Source organism: Panulirus ornatus, chromosome 16 (genome assembly GCF_036320965.1).
Source record: "Panulirus ornatus isolate Po-2019 chromosome 16, ASM3632096v1, whole genome shotgun sequence".
NCBI classification, from domain to species: domain Eukaryota; kingdom Metazoa; phylum Arthropoda; class Malacostraca; order Decapoda; family Palinuridae; genus Panulirus; species Panulirus ornatus.
The window spans coordinates 30,975,801-30,996,669 of record NC_092239.1 but is presented as its reverse complement, the minus strand read 5'-3'; the positions used below and the strand labels follow the sequence as shown (position 1 = coordinate 30,996,669).

At 37.8% G+C, this 20,869-nt stretch overlaps 1 protein-coding gene across 3 annotated transcripts in view; it reads right to left on the bottom strand.

The window, feature by feature from the left end:
* Positions 1 to 19,420, bottom strand: part of grp (serine/threonine-protein kinase grp) — a 42,333-nt gene extending 22,913 nt beyond the window's left edge. The window contains exons 1-6 of one of the 3 annotated variants that reach the window (XM_071671448.1): positions 19,272 to 19,420; positions 14,462 to 14,575; positions 7,889 to 8,037; positions 7,615 to 7,754; positions 2,691 to 2,816; positions 2,319 to 2,448 (exon numbers count right to left, since the gene is read on the bottom strand). In XM_071671448.1, the coding sequence (XP_071527549.1) occupies positions 2,319 to 2,448; positions 2,691 to 2,816; positions 7,615 to 7,754; positions 7,889 to 8,037; positions 14,462 to 14,535 (619 nt within the window). In that variant the 5' untranslated portion in view covers positions 14,536 to 14,575; positions 19,272 to 19,420. The remainder of the gene's footprint in view (positions 1 to 2,318; positions 2,449 to 2,690; positions 2,817 to 7,614; positions 7,755 to 7,888; positions 8,038 to 14,461; positions 14,576 to 19,271) is intronic. The other 2 variants (XM_071671450.1, XM_071671451.1) reach the window with 2 other exon arrangements.
* Positions 19,421 to 20,869: the final 1,449 nt, after the last annotated feature.

Here is a 20,869-nt window from a genome sequence, read left to right as displayed (position 1 = left end):
CCTCGCTAACATGGGAGCCAACAATTAAGTATAATATACATGTATCATTCTCATAATTGTTGATTCCCGCGTCAGAAAGGTAGCACCAGGAAACAGATGAAGAATGGCCCATCCACTCATGAACACATTTTTTTTTTCATACTATTAGCCATTTCCCGCGTTTGCGAGGTAGCATTAAGAACAGAGGACTGGACCTTAGAGGGAATATCCTCACCTGGCCCCCTTCTTTGTTCCTTCTTTTGGAGAAAAAAAAAAAAAAAAAAAAAAAAAAAAAAATATGAGGGGAGGATTTCCAGCCACCCGCTCCCTTTCCTTTTAGTCACCTTCTACAACACGCAGAGAATACGTGGGAAGTATTCTTTCTCCCCTATCCCCAGGGATATGTATACATAAATGCCCACATACACATACAAAGACACACATATATGTACATATTCATACTTGCTTGCCTTCAACCAATTCTGTCGCTACCCGCCCCACAGCAAATAGCATTGCCACCCCCCTACTTCAGATAGGTTGTGACGGAAAAAAAAAAAAAAAAAAAAAAAAAAAAAGCCAAATTCATTCACAATGTCTCTAGCTGTCATATGTAGTGCATCAAACCACAGCTCCCTATGCTTTTTTTCCAAAGTAAAGCTTAGAGTAATAAAACTGCCACACAGGAATATATGAATAATCATCAAAAGTCTAAATGGCTAACAACAAACATATAGAAGCAAATTAGCCAAGAGAGACAAAATATTATGAAACTGATCAGCAAAATTAAGAAGTGAAGAACAGGGGATAAGAACACGTAATCATAGGCAACATCAATGAGATGGCATTGATAAAAGTTCAAAATAGACTGTCCTGCACACTAGAAGTACAGGAAAAGGATGTTTGATGTATAATTATTCAACAGTTTATATGGGCTGACATCGATAAAAAATACAGCATTTCCCCAAAAAAGACTTTGGTTCAGGTATTCTTTCCTTGTGGGGAGAGAGAGAGAGAGAGAGAGAGAGAGAGAGAGAGAGAGAGAGAGAGAGAGAGTGTATACAAGATGACATTGCAAGTAATCAAATGCAAACATGCAAAATTATATGAAAAAGTCAAGAGAAAAGGTGAAAATAAAGACATCTGAGAACAAGCAACAATGTTTAAATACTGCTACACAAAGATTCATCAATGGGAAAATGGCAAACCTAAAATAAAAACGTTTTTGTTTCCATAAACAGGAAAAATAGCATAGTCATCACAGAAATGCCAGATATTCAAGTATAAACCCTATCTTTGCTTTCAATGTTAGTCCACACACTGTTTAACCTATAATTCAATTTGTGTAACATTTGAATTCACCTCAATTCGAATGATACAACATAAATGAAAAATTTTCAAGAGAATCTTACACATTAAAGTTTCAGGGAGCCACAGAATGATAAGCCTTCTAAGCAAAAGGCAACACTTCCAACTTATGATTGTCATTGCCAAATAATGCTTAAATACCCAAGGTTTAGCTGTGAAAACTCCATTCAAAAATTACGTTATGTAATGCTTCCAGCAGGATCAGAAAATATTCAGCATTTCAGCTTCACACTTTTAAGGCACCAACTTGTTCACCATACTTTTTTTTTTTTTTTTACTTGATCGTTGATTTCCATGTAGCACCATGCAAAGAAAGGCTGTGATGAACAATGCACCAAAACCACCGCTAAATCCACAACCAGATCCCACAGACCTCTCCATGATTTACCCTGAATGCTTCACAAGCACTGGTTCAGTCCAATGACAGCATGTCAGCCTCAGTATACTACATTCCAATTCACTATCCAGTGAAAGCTTTGAGACCTCCTGCATGTTCAGGCATCAATCGCTCAAAATCTTTCATTCCATCCTTCCCTCTCCACCTTTGTACTCCAACACTCCTTGTTCCCTCCACTTATGACAAGTAATCCTGTATGTTAACCTTTCCTCACTTATCCTCTCCATGCCACACCATTTCAGCACATCATAAAAGTACATGCTTAATAAATACCTGACAAAGTTAAACATGATTCAAAATGAGACTGATTTTCATGTATCAAGACCATCCAGAGAGAGCTTTTGGAGTTCCCAAAACTCCAGAGTAAATTAACCCTTATTCAAACAAAATTTTCAATCAAAAGTGTCAGACTTAAAAGAATCTTTTCTGGTCTCCACATCCATAATTGAACAAAGAAAAAACTTCTCTAAATCTGTTTAACTGAAGGAAGCAGTAACCACACTGCCATAGTATATATTGGGCGATTCACAGAATATTCCTAGCAGCTAAAAGCATTTACAAAATTCCACTTACTCACCACCTGCCAACAGAGCAACAAGAACAACACCACATGACCAGATATCTGCAGGCTCTGCACTATACGGACGCAGAAGAACCTCGGGGGCCATGTATGGCTTTGTACCACATTGCCGATCTAACTCTCTCTCCTTAAAAAAAAAAGTATTTACACAGGTTAGAAAAATAAATGCAACAAAGCCTTAGGCAAAAGAAAGCCATCCATTTTGTTAGAAGGCTACTTTCTCAAAGGGCTATTAACTTGTTTCAATTGCAAATGAAGGAAATTAACCTGTTATTAATGCTTCATGCACAGTTAAATAATATATTGTATATCATTTTTCAATTTAACATTCATACAAAAACTACCTAATCCTAATTTCAAACTACTAACCTTTCCCTGATGTCTGAATAAAGTAGCCATACCAAAGTCTGTAATCTTCAGGTGATCATTTTCATCCAACAACAAGTTCTCTGGTTTGAGATCTCGATGAGTAACTCCTTGGCTATGCAAGTACTCCTGTTTAAGAATTATATAATAAAATGTTAAAATTAACTATCAAATTCAAAGTGCTCAAATTTCTACATATCTCAGATTACAAACAAGTTTAAACTCATGTTTAACTAAAATCAGGTGGAGATCTCAAAATGAAGATGTGAGCAGGGAATATATGAGGCAATCATTATAAAAGAAATGGTTGGGTAAAGTCAGAACCAATTAGGGATACATATGCTTCCAATTATACCAACATCTTTCGAACTAAACAGCAGTCTTTAAATGAATGTTTAAATACACTATCACACAATGAACTAAAGTGTACAAAATGTAAATGTAAACATTTAAGAGTTGTTCTATCCCTATCACACTGGACTTGACTCACGATGCATGAGAATGAACCAATGTGTGTATGGACATGTGCTTTAACCATATCAAATATGGAGATATGGTACCAAACCGTACATATACATGAAATACACTAATCTTAATTTCGCTGAACGGGAATACATAGTAGTTGCTTTTCCTATCCACAAATTTCTGTTAATGCTCGCACTGAGAAGTATCATTACAATTCTTTTACCATTTCTATATCTTTTTTTATTATACTTGATTGCAGTTTCCCCGTGTCAGTGAGGTAGTGCCAGGAAACAGATGAAGAATGGCCCATCCACTTACACATATATATAAATGCCCATTTACAAACACACACACACACACACACGTATTTATCCATACTTGCTTGCCTTCTTACATTCCTGTTGCTATCCAGCCCCACAGGAAACAGCAACACTACCCCCTGCTTCAGCGAGTTTATACAGAAAACAGGCAAAAAAGGCCATGTTCATTCACACTCAGTCTTTAGCCATCATGCATAATGCAACAAAACCACATCCAGGCCCTACACACCTTTCCATGGTTTACAGACACCTCAAATGCCCTGGTTGAATACACTGACAGCATGTCAACCCCGGTATATCACACCCCTCCAATTCACTAATCCTTGCATGTCTCTCACCCTCGTGTATGTTCAGGCACCAATCGCTCAAAATCTTTTTCACTCCATCCTTTCACCTCAAATTTTGTCTCCCTCTTCTCCTTGTTCCCTCCACCTCTGACATATATTTCTACTATATCAACATGTAAAAACTTATCAAGCAGTCATTTCATGTTAACCTCAGTCCCTGGAAAAAAGACAACTACTGTTTAAATGAAGCTTTCATGCCTAAGGTTTTATTCGTGAAACAAATCCTACTGCTTACTTATGGTGGGGATATCACATATCAAGTAGTGTGGTATAATGGTACAGTCTTCGAAGTCAGCCGAACATAATTTGTTGCCTTAGTTACATGGCATTTTCAGCTGTGAAGGGTTGCAAATTTTGCTTACTGTCCTTGTGTTCAAAGATTTTTTTCATATGTGATCATTATCATCTGCACCAAGAACAGATGAAGAAACGCTGCATCCACTCACGTCCATTCTCAGGCTGTCATGTGTAATGCACCTAAACCACATCTCCCTTTCCACAACCAGGCCCTAAAGACCTTTCCATGGTTTGCCTCAGGTGATTTAAATGACCTGGTTCAGTCCACTGACAGCAAGTCGAACTCCCGTATACCACATCATTCCAATTCATTATATCTCGTGCACAACTTTCACCCTCTTGCATGTTCAGATATTTTTGCCATTTCTCTTCCTAGTGATATTTTTGCACTACCAGTAACTATCCATAAGTACTATAAAGTTGCCCCAGGAAGAAAAGGCCCAGTCTTGCTTGTAAGCATGAAAATGTTTTTACATGGCAGATTTCAAGACGTCCTTGCACAGCAAAGTCCACCACAGGAAACCTTTCTTCCTTCTAACATCATTCCTCCTATAAAAACAAGGTTTATTCGACCTAGGACGTCCAAAAATGTGACATCCAAATGGGGATGGGTTTTTTCTACACTTGTGGCATTCGGTTATCAGTCACCCTACCATTCATCTAAAGTTGACCTGACCCAACTTTCCTGTAACGGATGACATTAGAAGGATGCAAAGTCAAGTGTCCACTCTGAGAATTCTGCCCTGCCAAAGCCCTGAAATCTCGCTTTAAATATTTTCTTCCTTTCAAGCATGAACATAAGCCTTTTCTTCCTGGAACAACTTTTAGAATCCACGATTAATTACTGAAAGTGGTAAAACATCACCTGCACCAGATGTAGAGAACATATCACAAAAGACATTAAGAAAATATTTAATCTCTCCACTCTCAATAACAAAGTTAACCAAAGTGGCAAATTAACTGTAGATGACTTAGGAGACAAACATTCTTCTTGCTGCCTCGACAACAAAATTTCAATTGTTCTCCTTGAAGGCTATCGAGCTGTTTTCAGCAAATCTAAAGGACCAGACTGATGATACCAATGTACTTGTTTTTGTCTTCAGTGTTTGAAGAGCAATTTTAAAGTGAGAGGCTCTTCCACCATTGAAAGCTGACCAAGGAGAGGCAGAACATATTTCTAAAAAAAAAAAAAAAGTGGAAGCAGCATTGCCAGCACCCGCCTGACATGAAATCAATAACACCGCAAGTGACTAACAGAACTTATGTAAAAAAGAAAATTTGTCCTGAAATTAGACATGAATTACACCAATTTTAACCTGATTCATCACTTAAGAAAAACAAATATTCAGTAAACATTTTTCAGTGCAGGTAAAAAAAACTACAAAACATATGTAGCAGCAACTCACTTGACACTTGTGCCTTAGTCCTGAACTTTTTCACACGCTTTTCATGCCAAAACATCTACAAAACATACACATTATCAAAAAGAAAATACTGGAACAAGTAAAATCCAGAAAAGATTTTCATCGATAAAATGAATATACTAAAAATTGTAAAGATGAATAAAGTGACTTAACAGCTTGAGAAACATACTCATGGGGTTCAAAGGGAGACAATAATTAGTTATGGGGGTAAGAAAGTGTGTCAAAAGTAGACCAAAAAAGGAGAGGGAGGGATGGAGTAAAGGCTCAACATTCAGAAGGGTGTAACATGTGCATGAGATAGAGTAAACTAGACTTATATAGCAGTATTCAGGGGAAAATTTTATTTATGGGCTTAACCAGGGTATATGAATCAAGGCAAACCATGGATCAGTCTGTGGGGCTTGGGTATGGATAGTAAGCTCTGTTTCAGTACATGACAGCAACAGTGGATATGTGGCCACTCTTCACTGTTCAAAATAATATCTCCTAAAAGTCAGGAAGAGAATATATCGAGCTATTAGTAAGCAAATAAAATTCTCTTTGCTTTTGGCATCCATATCCATATAAAATTGTTACATAACTTGCATCTCTGGCTAGTATCTTGTATTGTGTATTCCAGGCATGTAATGCTGTTGATTTCTAGCTACATGAAGTTGAAGCATACTTCTAAACATTATCAATGTTGGCTTTATTTCTTGCATGGTGGTCTACTTCCTAATCACACAATCATGTGTCTAGGTTTCATCAGTCTTTTTCTTTCACCTGTTTGAAATCTTTAGCCTAATCTGGTTCCTATCTATAGAGGTTATGATGAACAGTCATTCTGGTACTGCAACATACTGTCACTTCATGTTCAAAAGCATGTTTAGTGGAGTACATGGCCAACCACTTACTTACAAGAAAGGACAACTATTCCACCAAGCTCGAGAAGCCTTTTCAATGAAAATGATTTCTTATCTCAGATCCACTTACAGCTTCAAATTATTGTGCACCAGTCCAGCATTACTAAGACTTGTTTAAGATTACAAGCCTTGAATATGTCACTAACTTCAAATCATTCTTATAATGAATACACACACTGGACATTCTTTATGAAAAACCCACAGAAAATGCACTTAATGCAAACCATTATTGTTGTAACGAATTGAAGTACACGTACAGTTGAGGTGCCTTGGTACACCTGGTGCATGACTTTCCCACATGCATCCTGGTAATACCAAAGACCCCAACTCGCACTGTCTAACATTCCAAAGAGCTTACTCGCTTCCAATAGAAACATTTTGGGGCCAATTTTCAAATCTTTTCATTCTAAAATAATCTATGACTCTTCAAAGATCATTCTAGGATGTTTGTGAAAGTGGAAGAGTTCAGAAACCCAAAGAAACTACTACAGAAAAAAAACAACCTTAAGAGGAATATTTGTAAACTTTGCAAAAAGGACCCACATGTGGATTGCTAGCATTCTGTCCACAAACTTACAATCTCCTTGTTACACATAACATCTAACAACACTCAACTTGATCAACTCATTCTTCCCAATTCTTGCTTATCTGTGTCAAGTGTCATGCGCTAGCACAGCCTTTTGGCAAAATGGTAGGAGCAACAGACAGTAGCAGTAGTTAGAAACATTAGATATTAGTTGGAATATTAGACTAATCAGGTAATAGCAGCTGTGGGAACATTGGGTAGGGGCCTCAGAAAACACTGCACTAAAGTTGCCCTCTGCAAGCAGCCTGTTAAGGGCAAGGCTTTAACTAAAGGCTAAGACAAGGCACCAAGTACACCAGTTATGGAGCCTTTTTTGGCCGTGGACACCCCCTTGAGGGAGTTCCCAATGGGAACAGACATCAGGGATATGGATAGATGGTAACTAAGGAGAAACAAATAAAGTCAGCCTTGGATTTACATTGAAAATTTATAAAAAAAAAAAATGCACCGACAGCCAGGCTGTAAAACCAAATCTTCAACTTTAAAATGAAGGCAATAACTACTGGTCAATGTTGAGTCACAGATCAACGTTGCATTGATACCAAGATTGGACACTATTACTACAGAAATGACTAGAAATACCAACCACTCCACTGATAAGTTCTCTGAAGTACTTCTGTGCCTCTTGTGGAGGCATGCCAATATCAGGCTCTATTCGATCAAAGAGTTCACCACCTGCTGCATATTCCAGGAACATGTACTGCATTGAATTTTCACGGCGGCTTCCTGAGAAAGATAGAAAAAAAAAAAAAAAAAGATATACACTGAGGTCAACATATAACTGTATTCAAGTATTTGCCAATATGTCAAGCCTGATTTAACAATGCCAGAATGTAAAAAAAAAAGAGAAAAAACTTTACCAAAAAATTTAATGATATGAGGGTTCTTCAGCATACGATGCAAACAAATTTCCTTTCGTACAGCATCTGCAGCATCTACATGTTTCCCCAAGTCCACAATCTTCATAGCTACAGCCTCACCCGTGTCCTGATTGATCAGCAATTTTACCCTACAGAAGACATAAGCATTACAACTATATAACCTGTCTCGACCAACTTCTCCACTAACACAGTATGGGGCCAAAGAAAAATGAAAAATCATTTTACATAAACCAGTACAATTTTCTGGCACATATTCAATGTACAAATCATGGCTTTAACTTCTAATGCAATGCCATTTCTTTTTTGCTACATTCTCAATGAAAATTCCTAAAAATTTAAAGCCATAATACCACGTGCACAATCTTACCAATATAGTAATTAAAATTTGTGAATATACTCTTCACAAAAATAGTCATGGAGGACAACTTCTTTGTCTTTTGGGGTTTTAAACCATTCACTATTGAAGTATACATAGTCAGCACACAATGTTAACACTCCTATCAAATAAATACTCTTTTTCCTTCCATGAACAAGCCTGCAAGTGGCTATCACAAGCAGTGACTTCCACTAGTCATCTCATGCTCACCACTGATGTTTTAATTCAAATAGCTACAAGTCCACAAACAATTATACTACAATGAAAAATTCAAACCTGTTATGATATGCAGTATCAACCAGTCCAACTTTTATTGCATCTTGTAAACAATTTAAAAGTTAGAACAGAAGAGGGAGACAAGCAAGGAGTGCTCATCCTCCTCAAAGGTTCAGGTTGGTGTCTCAATGTGTGTGGCTGAAAACGAGATGAAAAGGAAGAGACGGGTAGTAAGTCTATAGAGAGAAAACGACAAGTTCTTGCTACTAAAAACAAGAGCTGAAGTGGAAGAGGGAAGAATAGTTTGGGAATGTTCTGGGGTAAAGTCAAAAATCAGTGGAAGGGTGACATCTTGGGAAGGTAAAGGGAAAGAACAGCTGCTGGAAGAGGAGTGGGTAAGGGTGTCACTGTAAGGATGCGACCCCAAAATGATGCAAGCAAAAATCAAAGTGGATTACTACAGCTGGTGATTATTCATGATAAAGCACCTTGAAAGGAGAGGCCTATGGAAGAGTAGAGTCTTTTGAAATGCTAAGCATGTGTGAACCAGCAGTTCTGATGCAAGGATTCTACTATTAGTGAAGGGTAAATCAAATGTAAGGGAGGGTAATATGGCACATGAGGGTATAACTACGGGGCACAGGGTAACCAGTGTTGCAAATCAAAATTCGTGAACAGATTGTGGAGTTGTGCTGACATAGGACTGATAATCAGGAATACTTGGCTTCAAAATATGGACATACAGAAGTACGTGCAAGTGATTAAGGAAAGTGTTAAGGATGCAATTGCAGATAGGGGCAGCTGGTGGAATGTCTAATCAGTTGGTGGGAGCAAGGGTGAGGATTGGCAAAGGCTTTCCAAAAACAGGAAATTTGGGAGAATCTAGTAATGTTAGCTTGGAAAATGTTTCTGTGGAGATAGAGATTGAGTGTAAAGGGAAAAAAATTGGAGGTATTTAAGGAAGCAGTGCTGGCATACAAAAGAAGCATGTGGCATATAAAAGATAGGTGGTGGACAGGCATGAAAGGGAAGTGTGTGGCAAGGTTATGAAGATGTCTGTGCATGAGAAAAGAGTGGTGTATGGGCATTCGTGGAAGGAAAAGAGTGCAACTGATAGAAGCATCCAATAAAAAGCAGAAGTTCAAGGTGAAGGAGCAAGCATAAATGATGGCAAATGAATACGTTAGTAGAGGAATATTTTGGAAGGGGGTTAAAAGTGAGAAAAACAAGTGTAATATGGAACATCAGTAAAGGAGAGCAAATGAGAAAGTGAAAAACAGAGATGAAGTGAAAAGGAAATGAAGCAAGTATTCTAAAAGAAGGATGAATGTGTCCGATGACAGGGTGGCAACGTGGGATGTATTGGATGTGAAGGTATGCAAAATGAGTTTTGGCAAGTGGTTTGGTGAAAACTTTGAATAAGATGAATGGATGGGAAGAGACTGCCAGTGAATTTCTTAACGAGGACACGTATGTTGTCAACTGGTTAGTTTATGATTTTCACCGAAAGTCTTGCTCATGATTAGGTCCCCAAGGATTGGCAGAATGCCACTTTATAAATAAAGGGGGTTCAAGCAGAAAATACCTAACAAAAGTTGTGGGAGTGGTAACTGAATGTGTGGAGGCTTGCACAGAGCATCAAGCTGGGAAGCAGCTGTGGTTTCTGGAGTGGTAGAGGATGTGTGCATCTTGTGTTTGCTTTGAAGAGTGTGTGGGAAATACTTAATAGAAACAGAACGCATATGTGGCGTTTGTGAACCTGGAGCAATCACATGAAAGGGTTTGACAGATGCTTTACAGAAGGCATTTCGGATATATGGGTGTGGGAGGAAAGCTATCTGAATCAGTGAAGAGGAACTATCAACATAAATGCAAATGTTTCAGACTTGGTAGAGGGAGAAGGGTTCCAAGAGAAAGTAGATCTGTCACTATTGCTGTTTAATCTGTTTATGAACTGGGTGGTAAGGGATGTGAATGTGAGGGTTCTGAGAAGGGAAGTTTGATGTGTGCATATGTGGTCTTCATAATGACCACTATGACCATAGCTTGACTGGTATAGTACTTTGCAGATTTTGTCCAACCTTTAATAAACTTTACCAATGCAGAGTTCATGCCCCAAATGTTTACAGCCAATGTATGTAATGCTGGGTCCCATCTATACTAATACAATGAACTCCCCAAATGTTTACAGCCAATGTATGTAATGCTGGGTCCCATCTATACTAATACAGACACTTTTCAATTTCAGTGGAAACATTACAGCCTTCAGTGCCTTTCAAGTTAGAAGGGCATTATCCTTTTAGGTGCTAACTGGGAACAATATTTCCCAGTCTTTCCCACATGAAAAATATGATCTCTCATCTGCGTTTCAAAGGGACCACTGCAGCATTTTCAACTGTTCACCGATTCATATCATATCCACATTCACCGAAATTTAATTATAAAGAACTCCCTTACCTAACCATATATATATACAATACCATCAATCAACTTCCACTGATAAGAGTTTTTGGTCTCAAATACATCCTTAATTTAATTGATTCCATAAATATGAATATGATGTTTCCCACCTTACCTGATTCTTTGTCTGTTCCTAATGCTAAAAAAATGTACCTCTCAGTGCAAACTTGCAAGATATGATTACCTTACATAAAAGGCACTTCAAAGGGTTTTTCTAGCACATTTCATTGTCTCAAATGTACATAGGGTACAAAGAGAAAGCAGAGGTGCGTACATAGGGTACAAAATGAAAGCAGAAGTGCAAAACCATAAAACATGCTTTTTGGATTTGCAAACCATCTTCCATTTACAATAAGTCCATGTCAGATAAATCATCCTCAGAACAAAAGTTACCTGGAAGAAAATGCCAATCAACAGTGAGATGAGAGTCTACAACAGATTCCCAAATAGCAGCCAAAGTTTTCATTTGGTTGAATGCCTTCATCCTTAATTAACACTGCTTAAGCCATTGCAGAACATATTCGAGCTTTATCTACATACACCAGTTCACACACTTGGTCCCCTTCTCTGTTCCTTCTTTTTTGAGGGGGGATGTATATACATAAACGCCAACACACAAGCATATACATACCTATACATTCCAACATATACATACATATATTTTTCTTTTAAACTATTTGACATTTCCCGCGTTAGCGAGGTAGCGTTAAGAACAGAGGACTGGGCCTTTTTTGGAATATCCTCACCTGGCCCCCTTTGTTCCTTCTTTTGGAAAAAAAAAAGAGGGGAGGATTTCCAGCCCCCCGCTCCCTCCCCTTTCAGTCGCCTTCTACGACACGCAGGGAATACGTGGGAAGTATTCTTAATCCCCTATCATACTTGCTGCCTTCATCCATTCCAGTTTCCACCCTACCACCCATGAAATGGTAACCCCCCCTTCCCCCCCTGCATGTGGGTGAGGTGGCGCTAGGAAAAGACAACAAAGGCCATATTTGTTCACACTCAGTCTCTAGCCATCATGTATAATGCACCGAAACCACAGCTCCCTTTCCACATCCAGGCTCCACAAAACTTTCCATGGTTTACCCCAGACACTTCACATGCCCTGGTTCAATCCTTTGACAGCACTTCGACCCCAGTATACCGCATCGTTCTAATTCACCTTTCACCCTCCTGTAAGTTCAGGCCCTGATCGGTCAGTCTTTTTCACTCCATCCTTCTGCCTCCAATTTGGGGATTGGGGAGAAAGAATACTTCCCACGTATTCCACGCGTGTCAGTGACTAGTCTGACAGAGTGGCAGGGAGAGCCATCCAGCATGAGCACTTTAGCCTTACACCCTTACACTTTTTGAACGAATCTGGAAGATGGTCTCAAAATAGCTCGAGTTAACTCTTCACAGCTTCATTCTTTGGCAACAAAAGGTCTTAAGCCAAGACCATAATTACTAAAACAATCCCATACGATAAGTGAAGAAGGGAACTTTATGGCGATTGCTTTGTATCCGAGGTCAAATGGACCCCATCCTAGTCGCATATGTACATATCTGCCATAGCCAACTGTCAAAGTAAAAAAGGTTGACTTATACCTCCACAAGACACTTCTGAACTTAGCTGTATCTCACACCATATATTTCTTGCAAAGATTGACTTTTCCCTCTGGTGCCTACAAGTTATGAGCATCTTGGGACCCACCTTGCAGTTCTAGTACTTAAGGTACTTGTGTAAGCAGAGGTGTACTGTCCTTACACATCATTAAATTTCTTCACTACTATTTTACTGATCTTAAGCTCATACCATAATTAGAAACTTCCTTAAATGACTTATCTCCCACAAAGTGCAAATATAGAAGCTATTTTGTCATTTGTAAGGTGGGCATTTCCAATGCTAGTAGGAGGTATAGCTTTTTTTTTTTTTTTTTTACCAAAACAAATCCAAGGAATATGTGGGAAGAACAAAACACTTCCTCATACAACTGAACTGCTACTGAGGCAGGCTCATGTGGTATGCTGGCATGTCACATATTTAGTTGCCACTGCTCACTAGAGATGCCAACTTTACAAACAGACCAACATTATTTTAGGAGGAGCAAAGCGATTTGCTTCAATATAATTGCCACAGGCCCACTCAAACCAACTTCACTGGTGGGCACTGCACATACTGCAATGCACCAAAATTGCAACCCATTCTCCACAACCAAACTCCATACATCAAGTCTTCACTTATGTTTTGGTCCATTAATACAAAGAACAGAATGAGGATGTGCTGGAAAAGACATGCCTGTGGATGTGGAGCGAGGCAGGGTGATAGTGTAGGAACGAGGTAAGTGTAGTGCTGTATGACTGAAAAAAGGCCCCCCAATTCAGACACTTGGGGAAGATGAACAGACTTAAAAGCTTTACATGTCAGAACTGGAACCACAAGAGGGGTAAGGGTGACCAAAAAGGGAATGGAAGGATGGCATAACTGATGCTTTATGTCACATGGGCCTTAATATTCTAGAAAGAAAAAAAGGTTCGTCTGGGATAGGATGAACAGGATATATGTAGTATCAGTCATTAATTGCCAATGGACTAAACCAAAGTTTATTAAGCAGTCACGGTAAACCATGGAAGATTGTAGTAAGGGGCTTAGCTGAAGATTGTAAGTTCCGGTTTCAGTGCATCATGCATGACAGCTGCAGACTATATACTGGCAAAGGAAGCCATCATTTCATCTGTTCCTAATGCTACCTAACTAAAGCAAGAAAAACAACTGTCCTTTTCTGAACTAAATGCGAGCTATCTATATACTCTACGTATGTCCAAATCTGATGTCTTAATCACACATGTAACTGTCAGTATTAGAGAAAAGATCTTTGAAGCATTAGGAATTCATGTAACATGATTAAGCCAAAGGCAAAGGTCAATCTATGCTAATGACAATCTCGTTCCACTTTCGGTAAGGGATTCCTCTTATGCAGCCTGATACAACCATACAATTTCCAAAATAAATTGGAAATGAAAATAAAATTTTGATATCGAGCCTGTCAGTTTTTCTAATAGCACTACTTGCTGTAAATTCATGAAAGGTTGTGTGGAATGCCGTAACAATAGTTGTTAACTACTCAAAATCTAGGCTTTCATCTCTACAATATATTTCTTAAAAACAATATACATCATATTTCTTACTGAACAGAATTAGAAGAGTGAGTGATAAGTACATGTTTCTAAGTACATTGTAAAAAAAGAGAATTTAAACGGGAAAAAATATAATCTTTGAAGTGTAATTTGAATAACTTTCATTGTGGTGTATCTTTATATAAAAATCATATTTCCGAATGTCAACTAAACCTTTCTTTATACGACTGCCCTTTATCACGTTCTCAGAACTATATATCCTTTAACATCTAATTTTCTTTTTATGGCAATAATCAAACAAAATGAAAAAAAGAACAGACAAAATGGCAAAGCAATGAGAAGACTAAAGGGACATTATTCCATGTCTCCATGATTACACTTACTCTCCAAAAGCTCCTTCCCCCAAGGTCTGGACTACATTCCATCCCACCACAAACTGTGTAACCGACCCAGCCATGGTGGTGCTGGTACCCTGCTTCCCTCTCCCGAGACATAACCTGAAAATTTTAATTATTTTAAGCTATGCAAGCAGAAACATTTAAGAATACAAGTAATAATCTTCAAATGAAGATAAACTTGAAAGGACAAATATGCCTAGAAGACAATTTCCCACAAATTTTGATAAATGATCAAAGGAATAATATTCACAGGGATTTTTAAATGGACTGATATGCTGGTGAAAATGTCCACCAGCCCTTCCCCATAAGTAGACCTTATCTTATTTTGCTGCTAGGAGATATGGCTTGTGGGCAGTCACATGAACAAATTCTGTTCAAAGACATGGACAAAATGCCCATGGCTTCTTCGCTTTTTCATATCAGCACTTGTACTAAGTGTGCTAACGAGATTCTGCATTACACACTAGAGCAACACTTACAAAAATTCCCTCTGCAAACTAAGATGTTTCCTTGCACTATCGTAATAAACATATTCCCAATCGTCAACTGTAATATACCTCAAGAACCAAAACACTACTCTTGATACCTGTTTATATTGTCCTACTCTGAACCACAATCTCATTCACATTCAAATATCCATGTCATTTAACACATCTTTCGTATAAGAGTTGTTTATTACAGATAACCCTTACCAGTATCCATTTAACCCACTGCTTCATCAAATTCCTAATATGGTATGATAATGATGAATCAAAACAGCTCAAGCGTATCTATGCGAAACAAAGCTTTACATCCATACAAACACGAGGAAAGTCCTATCTAATACTTTCACTGTTTATCTACCTGCTTAACCATGTGAACCTAAAATTTTATGATGCACATCTTCATAACCCTCCCAATTACCTAACTTCAACCTTCAAAATCAGATTACGAAGAAACCTTTCATTTGGGTATAATTTTGCATGTCCAAGGAATTTTTTTTTCTGATGATACGACACTAGTGGTATTTAAGAGAGGAACATCAAATACCTGGTGTGCATAATCCTCACGAAGTCTGACTAAGCTTATACACAACATTCTAAATCTTGTCTACTGCATACTTTTTAAGTTATTCTATTACCCCTTAAACAGACTAAGCTTGTACTTCTGAGACAATGAAATAGAAATTTAATCTTGTCAATAAACACTCCATCCCTTTCAGAGTGGTTTATCTAAAGTCCACATACCACAAATCAAAGAGGAATACAAAGAGTATGAAATACACTTGCAATACTGTAGGAGACCTGATAAACTAATGAAATTCATCTATATGCAGAGTTTATTACACAAGACAAGCTAGAGAATGGATGCTAGCAAATCCTTTCTTTATCTGTTTCCAACTCTAACACAGGAAATGGCAATCAAGCATGCACAAAAAAGTTAATAGATTTTATGTATATTTTTATTTCATTATACTTTGTCGCTGTCTCCCACGTTAGTGAGGTAGCGCAAGGAAACAGACAAAAGAATGGCCCAACCCACCCACATACACATGTATATACATACACGTCCACACGCACATGTACATACCTATATATCTCAACGTATACATGTATATATACACACACACATATATACATATATATACATGTACATAATTCATACAGTCTGCCCTTATTCATTCCCATAGTCACCCCACCACACATGAAATGAAAACCCACTCCACCTGCATGTGCGCGAGGTAGCGCTAGGAAAAGACAACAAAGGCCACATTCATTCACAGTCTCCAGCTGTCAAGTATAATGCACCAAAACCACAGCTCCCTTTCCACATCCAGGCCCCACAAAACTTTCCGTGGTTTACCCAACGCTTCACATGCCCTGGTTCAATCCATTGATAGCACGTCGACCCCGGTATACCACATCGTTCCAATTCAATGTATTCCTTGGACGCCTTTCACCCTCCTGCATGTTCAGGCCCCGATCACTCAAAATCTTTTACACTCCATCCAAATCCACCCTCCTACGCACATCTCTATCTATAGCCCACGCCTCACAACCATATAACATTTATGTATATATCTACGAATTTTTTTCAGTCTCCATATGCCACCCAGCATGATGTCAACACCAGTGCAAACACTAAATCATATGCTCTAGCTAGAATGTTCTCATTTCTCCCCGAGTAAAATGTGACTGACATCACTTCTTTGTTTAATCATTCTTATATTCTTTCAAATTATAAGTGTTCTTCTAACTTTTACTTGAAAAACCAGACAATATGGTGTCATCACACTGAAATCACAAAACATTCATAAAAGGCAGTGGTTATGAATACTCTGATGTAACTATATTCTCTTGCTAATCATAAACCAAGCCTACCCATACCCACTAGCTTTACTCGTTATCCCAGTATGTCACCTCATGATACTCCAAGCATATGGACAGCAAACCAGGATGAGAGTACATTTGTGTAACCACAGCTCCTGCCATCAAAAATTTATGCATCTACAGATTATCAATAACCTGGTAAACAAATTTCACAAACTGACAGATTCCTATAATAACAAAAGGTGTACTGCACCTAATTTGCTGCAATCCTCTTACATTTTGGAGTTTGTCTTTTCATTGTTAAGCCGTATCTATCAATTTAAGATGTGCACAATATAGTGACCTTCAGGTACTTTATATTTTCAAATTTCTATCATTTTGCACTTGTCAAAATTTCTAAAGCCATTTTACAAACAATGGCTCATATGTATATCATCTTATAAGAGCATGCAGTCAGTCTATCAGGATACTTCAGTTAAATCTATGAATTGGCTTATAAAATTTAGGCTTATAAGCCAAGCACTGGAGCATCTAAGGCTATTTAGTGCTCTTAATAGTTTAAAAATTCATTTTAACTCAAATGACCAATTGCAGTTCTGATAAAACAAGGGAAGAATGAAAATCATAGGAAAGAAAATAGACTACATGTGTTCGTCTGAGAGCTCAAGCATGACCTTTGCAGCATGGGTAAAATCTATGCAACACTTGCATATAGGCAATGATAATCAATTCAGGTATCATGTGATTTGGTTCTGCAATGCTAGTGTGGCATTTTGAGATCAAAAGAAATGCAAGGTGTAACTTACAGCAACGTATTCAGTGATATATCTAAAATGAAAGTAAAAAAAAAATTATAACCTTCCCTAATAACCAATATGCATTAAGAAAATATACCTATATTATCTAATGCAGAATACTGCAAGAATGGCTGACTTTCAGGGAGGTTGGGCAGTTTCAAGAAGGGCAACTTGGCATTCTGTGAAACTTGTCTGTAATAAGCATGATGCTCAGACATGGGTGTAATCGGTTATTTCAACCAAAATATGAACTATCAACATTATTCTAGGTTAATAGGTACATCAGACAAGGTTTTCATAGGTTCTGCTGACTTATCAGTTTAAGTATATACTCCTTGGTATTCATATCCCTTACCCCTACTGCTATATTGATAAATTGTAGATTAAGGCTCTATATTACACAACTCCTAAGCACTGTTGATATGAGGTGGATTTTGTAAACACAAATCTACTAGTTATTCAGCACCTTTTCTTGCATGAAATGTTATCTAACAACTCAACTACTTAAAGTTATCTAACAACTTTAAAACTATTTACAATAACCTTTTGGATTCCCATACAAGATCCTGACAAATAAAAAAAATCTAGTTTCATGGCCAAGCTGGTTATTTAGGCATCACTTAGAGCAGACAAGATACATATTTCTATTCCTGTACAGATTAAAATATGCAAAAATTTTCAATTCATAAAGAAGCATGCACACTATCCTACAATTGTTTCACAAGGAAAAAAAGGCACCTGAGGAATGAAACTAGCCACTGCAGTAAACTCATAAACAGAGACCAGAGATATTGTGCATTCATAGAGACATCTAAAGAAAAATTACATTTGAAGTTAAGGGAATAAAATTCACTATACAAGATTTATAGACTGTCAGCATAATAGTTGAACCGACTAGCGTCAACGGGATGGTAACTAATTACGGCTTATATATTACACTTTAACCTTAGCATTCACTATATCATCTTTATGGATTTGAAGCGCAAGTACATCGAACAAGTTATCTGGAAATGAAGATAATTTACTGCTAACAATGAAGTATTACGGTTAAGCAAATAAAATACAAATAATGCCTTTAAAAATGAAGAGGGTGAAATTCGAATCCACAAAAAAATAAATATACTGTGATACAGAAACAATGTCCATGAATCTTTCCTGCATAGTTTATCGCTATCATGCCATCAAACTACCGGTACCCTTCGACCATCTCCCAAATATTTCAGGATTTATAAAATATTCATGAATAATATGAAACACTAAGAGCAATCTAATCAAAATATAATGCGTTGCTAAAAGTGACTATCGTGGTAGGGGCACGAGCAAGACAAGGCGGACAAGAGTAAGCAAGATGGGCAGGCTGGTGTCTGGGCAGACACTAGGGCATGGCGGGCGCCGGTCTTCGCCATCAGCTGTTCCCTACCACCACCTGCCTAACCATCAAAATTATTTCTCAAGCCTCCCCCAAGTTAATACGGCTTTAATACCGATCAGCATTCTTCCATAAACTTTATCCATCAACGATGAAAGCTCAGGAATCTGAATATATGCGTAAAAGGATAAAATTATTTAGTATTTGCAGCAAGATCATTGGGATAGTGAACACGTGGGGCACTTTAGGCCTAACCCGTGAACTAGTACACAATACTCACAATTAACGTGATTTGTACCTTACGTGCAATGTATTCTTACCTACTAGTAAACTAATATTGAGGGTCACATGTAAGCGACTACATCTTGCCAAGTGAAGATTCGCCAACTGTGGGAACGAAGGCTCAACAGAGGTAAATTCCAGCGAGTAAATGAAAGCCACGCTGACTGAGCTTTTTCGCGCCGACTTCAGACTCCAGCGCCATCTGGGTACAAACTTTAGTGCCAGGCAGAATAATAGTAATCACATTCAAGTAACAATTTTCCTTATGTGGTAATGTTTCTTCACACAAAAACTCCTTCTTAGTCATTTCATTTTTGTTAAAACGAACTCAAGAAAGTCATCTAAATTTCGGAGCAGACAAGCATTTACTACTTATAAATACCAACGTCATTTTTGGTTGTATGAATTCCTAAGCAATGGATATATAAGTTTTCTTGATGATTTATGTAATCATCAGATACAAACCAATATGAATTTTGGAAAAGTTAGTGGAAACGGTCACATCATTTACACTATACATAGAATGACAAATCTGGTGTTACTATTAGTGGCTCCGTCGGGTCGGGTCCGAAATGTTTGTTTGAAATATAAGATCCCAGGCTCCACCTACGATGCCGGAGCTCTTGAACATTATACTTTATTATTTAGCATAAACTTGTTTGCTATTATATCTCTTTATTAATTAATGCATACCTTTTTATTTCCACATATGCACAAATATGATGTATGATCCATTAATTGATCTAAACAAATTATACACGTTCAGAAAATTCTACTTGAGTGCAAATGTGGTACACGAGACTACTTGGGTACTGGGCGAGGGTGAGAGAGACACCACGAGAACACCATGACCTATGGTAGTGTTTATACACCAAAAACCTGAAATGACCACGAAACACATGCATTTTATATTCGAGTTTCATTATCTAAATTTAACAATGGCATCTGTGAACATTTTTTCATTACATAGTAAGAAATAGGAACAAGCTTACATGCATACATTTCTTTCTCCTATTTTTCGTTAGATACAAAGATCGTTCTTTTTTATGTTGTAAAGCGAATCACCTCTCAACAAACGGATGATGACGGGACATAATCTGGAAGAGTTAATCAATCCTGCAGATGGAGAGACAGATTTTAGGAACTTGGGAAAAGTTACACAATTGCTTTTACCTGGAAAAGCGTGGTGTGCTTTTTTAAATGAGGTGAAGACATGAGAAATTAAGTTTCTAATTAAATATAAATTAATCAGGTTTTCAACTTTAGCCTATAATCTACCGTGAAGTGACAGTGGGGAACAAAATCAACTTACTTTACCACAGTACGCACGGCAGTACGACCCTTGGGTATAATGAGACGTTCGACTTAACCCATGAGTCAAGTCAATGGCTATGCCCAAAGATGGTTAGGTCGTTCACAACGGTCGTATCGTCGTGCAGAAGAGTATGATTAGTTTCTCCTAGTACCATTTTTTTTTCCTTACTAATTGGGCTAAAATTTAGGTAGTTATCAGGACCTAGAGATGCCAGGTAGAAATTTCAAAGATTCGTCGCGTGGCATTCACTCACTTCCGCCTATTATTTTAAAATATTTCGTTTAATTTGTTTCCTTTCTGATCTAAAAGTCTAATTCTTAG